General features: G+C 54.3%; 1 protein-coding gene across 9 annotated transcripts in view; it reads left to right on the top strand.

Annotated features, from left to right (window-relative positions):
- The first annotated feature begins 528 nt into the window (after positions 1-528).
- Meis3 (Meis homeobox 3) overlaps positions 529-6244 on the top strand; it is a 16031-nt gene continuing 10315 nt past the window's right edge. For 4 of the 9 annotated variants that reach the window (XR_003847643.1, XR_003847644.1, XM_029558207.1 and 1 more), the window contains exons 1-7: positions 529-800; positions 1242-1325; positions 2562-2737; positions 2872-3031; positions 3124-3174; positions 3984-4034; positions 4191-4340. Coding sequence is in view for 7 of the 9 variants with exons in the window: in XM_029558207.1 (XP_029414067.1) it covers positions 789-800; positions 1242-1325; positions 2562-2737; positions 2872-3031; positions 3124-3174; positions 3984-4034; positions 4191-4340 (684 nt within the window). In the remaining 2 variants the exon portion in view is untranslated. Of the gene's footprint in view, positions 801-1241; positions 1326-2561; positions 2738-2871; positions 3032-3123; positions 3175-3983; positions 4341-6244 lie in introns of all 9 variants that reach the window. The other 5 variants (XM_008822137.3, XM_008822135.3, XM_029558213.1 and 2 more) reach the window with 4 other exon arrangements.

The following is a 6244-nucleotide window of genomic DNA, read 5'->3' as shown; positions in this document are numbered from 1 at the left end:
TCTCTCTCTCTCTCTCTCTCTCTCTCTCTCTCTCTCTCTCCTCTCTCCAGATACAGGCCCAGAGAGGCAGGGGACAGAGCCAGGGCAAGAAGAAAAACTAAACTAAAACAGGACTTTGGTTCTTTCCTGCCTCATGCGCTCGCTGATCTGTCTCACAGACAGACAGACAGACAGGCAGGCAGACAGACAAGAAACACAAGGATGACAGGAGAGAAAGAGGGGGCAGAAAGCTAGCTGGAGACCCAGGGAGAACAGGCAGGGAGATAGGAGAGGACAGAGGGAGGGTGGGGGCCAGGGAAGCTCAGACCCAGGACCCTGAGATCCTGAAATACAAAGGCCACAGGGAGGGTGGGGGGAGGCTTGGAGCTCAAGAAGAGACCAGGAGGAGGGGACAGGGAGGGGACGGGACAGGGGGCAGGAGGGGAGGCCGGAGGGAAGGAGAGGGAGAAGGGAGAGGAGGGGATTCCGAGGAGAGGGGAGGGACAGGACGGGAGGGGACGCCCAAGAGGAGGGAGGGAGGGAGGGGACAGGCGGGAGGAGGCCCGTGCCGCGGGGAGGCTCCCGCTCCGGCGGACAGTGGGTTAAGCGTCTCCGCGTGAACTTCCGGATGTGACACAGGCCCGGCCCGGCGCTAGCAGAGGAGCCGCCGCCGCCCTCGGCCGTGATCGGCTGGTCTCGGCCACTCGGAGAACCCGGCACCCGGCGGGGCCTCGGGGACCTCGGGGACCTCCCGCCGCGATGAGCCCCCGGCCGTGACCGCCCGAGCCCAGGACGCGCGGCGCCGGCCCATGGCCCGGAGGGTAGGTGGCCGCGCCCGTCCTGCCTCCGAGCCTCTCCCAGATGCCCCTCACTGCCCCTCTCGGACCCTAAATATCCCTTTTTGCCCCCTCAGAGTCCCCTCTGCTCCTCACTGTCCCTCCCTCTATCCCTCTGTCCCTCCCACTCTTCCCTCACTGTGCCCCCCCTCTGCCCTCTGCTCTCCCCCATCCCTACCCCTACTCCCTCTCCACCCCATCCTCTTCCCTTCTCCCCTCCCCAAGCCCTTCTTCCAGCTTCTGTTGTTCAGACCCACCCTGGGGTTAGGAGTGGGACAGCAAGAGAGAAACATCTCACAACCGACTCTGTCTTCTTTCTGGACCCCTGAGTACACCCACTTAAGAGGGTTGGGGACAGGGACCTCAAAAGAGGCAGAGACCCCATTTGCTGGGTGTGTGATGAGCTGCAGGTGAATTCAACTTCAGGGTACTGGAGAAGTTACAAGAGGAAGAAAAGAAAGGGACAGACACACAGATCCCTGGGTGGACTCAGTGGCCCAGTACACCCAGGTTGGTACAGGGCCCTCGACCTCATCCCTGTGAGCCCTTTGCCTCTTGGAAGCTCAGTCTCCCTGTTGCTAAAGGCAGTCTTTGACCTGGTGATAGAAAGGTCCCTCCTGCTGTCCTGTGCATGATTCTGTGACAAGGGGACCCAGAAACCTTACCCCCAAGTTCTTGTTTCTCTTTGGGACTGTCTGCACAGTAGAATGGGGTTACCCTTCCCCCAACACATGTTTATTGAATGTTGTCAGATGATGTGTTAAATGCCTCATTCATTTCCTGTCTGGCTCTCTCTCTCTCTCTCTCTCTCTCTCTCTCTCTCTCTCTCTCTCTCTCTCTCTTTCTCTCTCTCTCTCTCTCCTGGATTGAGGTACTCTAAGGCTGGATGTAAGTCACAATGCTATATGCTCTACTGAGTGGGTATGGTAGATTCACAAGATGAATGAGAAAAGTTGTTAAAACATCCAAAGGTGTGTGGTTAGCTGGGTAGGGGCTCACACCTGTAATCTCAACACTCTTGAGGCCGAAGCAAAAGGATTGTCATGAGTTCCAGGCCAGCCTGGGCTACATAATGAGTTCCATGCCAACCTGACCTGCAGAGTGAGATTCCATCTCAAAAACAAACAGGGAAAACATTTGCCTAGAATCACCAGCGAGGATCCAGAGATATGACTCAGTAGTAGAGCAATTGCCTAGAATCCCCCACTGAAGGGCTGGATGCATGGCTCAGTGGTAAAGCACTTGCTTAGGCTCCCCCCATGGCTCAGTAGTAGAGTCCTTGCCTAGGATACACACAGACTTGGAACCCAGTACCACAAAAGTAGAGTGTATTGACACGTTTGTGAAGAGAGCAGGAAGAGGCTGCATACATGTGGGTGAATTCTGTGAATTCTCTGCTTTCTGCCCCCTGTGAGACCCTGTCCTCCTCCTCCAAGCTCTTCCTCCTTCTGTCTTCTCTTCTCTCTGCTTCTCACCTCTCTGTCCTCATCTCTCCTTTGGCTACCAGCCATCCAGCTCCTCCCTAGACATCCCCTGACCTGGGTCTGTCTTCCTTTAGGTCCTCCTGTCCACACATGATAGGATATTTGTCATTCCTCAGCAGCTAGACAGTTCCATGGGACACTGGGAGTTTGAGGAAACAGAGGCTGGGATCCTTGGAGACAGATGATGCATCTTGTGGGGCCCAGGCTAGGGAGGCTAAGCTCTGCTGACACTGGCCTCTCTGGGGCTCATCTCTTCCCCCAGTACGATGATCTGCGTCACTACCCAGGCATCACAGAGCCAACATCAGCCCTGGCCGGCTTCTCAGAGGCAGTACCCCCAGCACCCCGAGCCTCCGGGCCCTACGGCCCGCCCCGGCCACCCCAGCTCTCAGGCTTGGACAGTGACGGCCTGAAGAGAGAGAAGGATGAGATCTACGGGTGAGTGTCTGGGGACAGGGCAGGCCCCTCAACGCATGCCCTGTGTCTGTTTGTCTCCCTGTGTCTGGATCCCCTGTCTCCTGCCAGTCACCCCACACCTCCCCTCATGTTTGCCTGCTTTCTTGTCCCCCCAGACACCCCCTCTTCCCACTGTTGGCTCTGGTCTTTGAGAAGTGTGAGCTGGCTACATGCTCACCCCGTGATGGAGCCTCGGCTGGGCTGGGCTCACCCCCTGGGGGTGATGTCTGTTCCTCTGATTCCTTCAACGAAGATATTGCGGCCTTTGCCAAGCAGGTGGGCAGCCCTGCCTGGGGCACCAGGGGAGGCAGTAGGAAGGGCGGGCGGATGGCAGAATCGCCTTGCCTGGCCTCTCTTCTCCCTCCCAGATCCGCTCAGAGAGGCCGCTCTTCTCCTCCAACCCGGAGCTGGACAACTTGGTGAGATTAGGCCCTCCCCATGTCCCCTCTGCAGGCAGCTCTTGTCCTGCCCCACCATGTCCCTGGGGTTGGCTGAGGGGTTCAGAGAGGAAACAGTCAGTCCACATTCTCAAACCACAAAATCGTGGCCTATTTGTGACATCGCAGAGCCTGGAGTTTGAGAATGGGAGTCAGTGGCCTAAGTTCAAATCTCAGCTCCATGGGCCTGGGAGACAGGGAGGGTAGTGCCACCTCCCCATTCCTCATCTGTAAAATGCAAAGGAGAGAGAGAGAGAGAGAGAGAGAGAGAGAGAGAGACTGGTTTTCTCCTTTCTTTGTACCCTAGCATTTTACTATTTGCCACACCCTTTGGCAATGGGCTCTGGGAAATGTAGTTCATAGGTGGATGCAGGAACCAGAGCAGAGGCCAGGCAGGTCTAGGGTACAGGCTGTGCATTGCACAGCACCTCTCATCTCCCCTTGTGATGGACCCAGTCACTACTCAGTTCTTTTTCTAACTCCTCTTTCTCTAATGCTGATTCACCATGTCCGGCTGTTTTCTGTCAGCCTAGCTGCTCTCTGGGCTCTGTCCCTGTCACCATCTTTGCCATTCTATTTTAAGAATGTTTCTCCACCATCTTTTTTTTTTTTTTTTTTTTTTTTTTAAACAATGTCTTACCCTGTGGCCAGGGCTGTCCTGGAATTCATTATGTAGCTCAGGTTGGCGTCAAACTTGGGTGATCCTCCTGCCTTAGGACTCCAGTGCTGGGATTCCAGGCATGCACCACCACACCTAGTTTCTTTCCTTTCTCCCTCCTCCCTGTTTGCAGATGGTCCAGGCCATCCAGGTACTCCGGTTCCACCTGCTGGAGCTGGAGAAGGTGAGGGCTTCTCCCTTACCCCTGCCCTACTCCCATCCCCTCTCATCTCTCTCCCTCCCCACTCCCCACCGGAGTGGAAGCAGAAAGCTGCCCCACCCCATGCACCCAAGCCTTGGCTCCCCTGGGTGCCCCCCCAGTACCCCGCTGCCCCCCCAGGTCCACGACCTGTGCGACAACTTCTGTCACCGCTACATCACCTGCCTCAAGGGGAAGATGCCCATAGACCTGGTGATTGAGGATCGGGATGGCAGCTGCAGGGAGGACCTTGAGGACTACATGGCCTCCTGCCCCAGCCTCCCAGACCAGGTGGGCACCGACTGTATGCCAGGCACTGCCTGGGAGCTAGAACTGGACATGGGCACAGCAGGAAGGCACACTTCACGTGAACCCCAGAACCTCAAACACAGCCCACCACGGAAGGTGCACTGCACTCACATGCTCATGACACAGCAGCATAGAAATACATTTGGGCCACAGCACAGACACACACACAGCTGGCTGAACTCATGCATAGACACTCCTTCTCCACAGACCATGGTGTGCACCACATCCTGAAAGTGCCTCCCATGAGTCTGCAGCACAGCCCCTACAGCCCCTGTACATCCTAAAACAAGCCCCAGCCATGAGTCAGCAGCAGACACTAGCGTTGGTGTTCCAGAGTTAGAGTAACACAGCACACATACATTGCCACATGTAGATGACTCCAATACAGCCAAACAGCCCCCAGACACTGCTGCACTAACTTAGATATGGCCACACTTGAACAGTGACTAACCACGAGGCCCTTGTGCCATATAGTCATCAGACCCTGCAAGCATGGACACACATACAGTGCCATCCAGCAGCTTCACAGCCTCAGATTCATCCACATAAACTTTGAAGTAAAAATACTGGCTCGCTAAAGCAGCACAAACTTCAGATCGGAACACCAGACAACAGCTGTGCATGTAGTGGCTGCAGGCTCTCAACTTGCTGCAGCTATATAGATGGGGAGCAGTGAGACTTTGGGGAAAAGTCACACAGAGGCCACACTCAGATGGTCATGCTGTCAACACACCTGGTCACAGCACAATGTGATGACAGAGACAGGCATTAGTTCAGAACCTGGGGTACATCCACACACCATTTCACAGGACAGCCTTACAGCCCCTATATTGGAGTTGGAAAGATGGCCCAGTGGGTAAAGCACTTGCCATGCAGGATGATAACGGAGTATGGATTCGCACATAAATGCTGCGTGAGTGTGGCTACCTGTCGGTAGTCTCAGCACTTGGAAGGCGGAAATAGGAGATAACCTGGAGCAAACTGCACCTAGGCTAGCTGCATGGTAAGCTCTGAGTTCAAGTGGATACATGCAAATACATATAAACATGCACATGATAAAAACAAAAGACCCAGGGCTGGAGAGATGGCTCAGCAGTTAAGAACACTGGCTGTTCTTGCAGAAGACCTGGGTTTGAATCCCAGCACCCACATGGCAGCTAACAACTGTCTGTAATTACAGTTCCGGGGGATCCGACAGCCTCTTCTGTCCTCCACGGGCATTGCACGGCACAGGTGCACTTACCTACATGCAGGCAATACACACACATAAAAATTTAAAAAAATTTTAAAAAGACCCTCTGTCCCAGACCCACCACATTGAACAGTGTGCATGAGAGGGTTGGGCACAGGCAGCATCATGCAGCCTTAGTACAAAGGACGGTCACCTGGAAGCCATACCCAGATGTCCCCAGAGTCATATGCACACATGTAGGCATCACAGTAACCACACACAGTCTCCCAAATAAACAATCTTGGGGCCAAGAACATGATGGGTTAAGGCACTTGCTGCCAAGCCTTATAACTTGAGTGTGATCCACTTGACCCACATGGTGGAGGGAAAGAATCAACTCTAACAAGTTGCCTTCAGACCTGCACACATGGGCTGTGGCATGCACATGCGTGCACACACACAGACACAGATATACACACAGAGACACACATATACAAACACAATGAATAGATAAATGTAATAAAACATTTTTAAAAGATTTTGTTTATTATTTTAATTTTGTGTGTATGAGTGTATTGCCTGCATGTATGTGAGTGCACCCGTGTTGTGCGATGCCGCGGAGGTCAGAAGAGGGCTTTGGATTCCCCTGGAACTGGAGTTAAGGACAGTTCATAGCTGCTATGTGGGTGCTGGGAATTGAACCCAGGTCCTCTGC

Source organism: Nannospalax galili, unplaced genomic scaffold (assembly GCF_000622305.1).
Source record: "Nannospalax galili isolate Female #2095 unplaced genomic scaffold, S.galili_v1.0 scaffold432, whole genome shotgun sequence".
Lineage (NCBI taxonomy): Eukaryota > Metazoa > Chordata > Mammalia > Rodentia > Spalacidae > Nannospalax > Nannospalax galili.
Note: the sequence above shows the minus strand (reverse complement) of the source record. Positions and strands in the feature narration are given on the sequence as shown.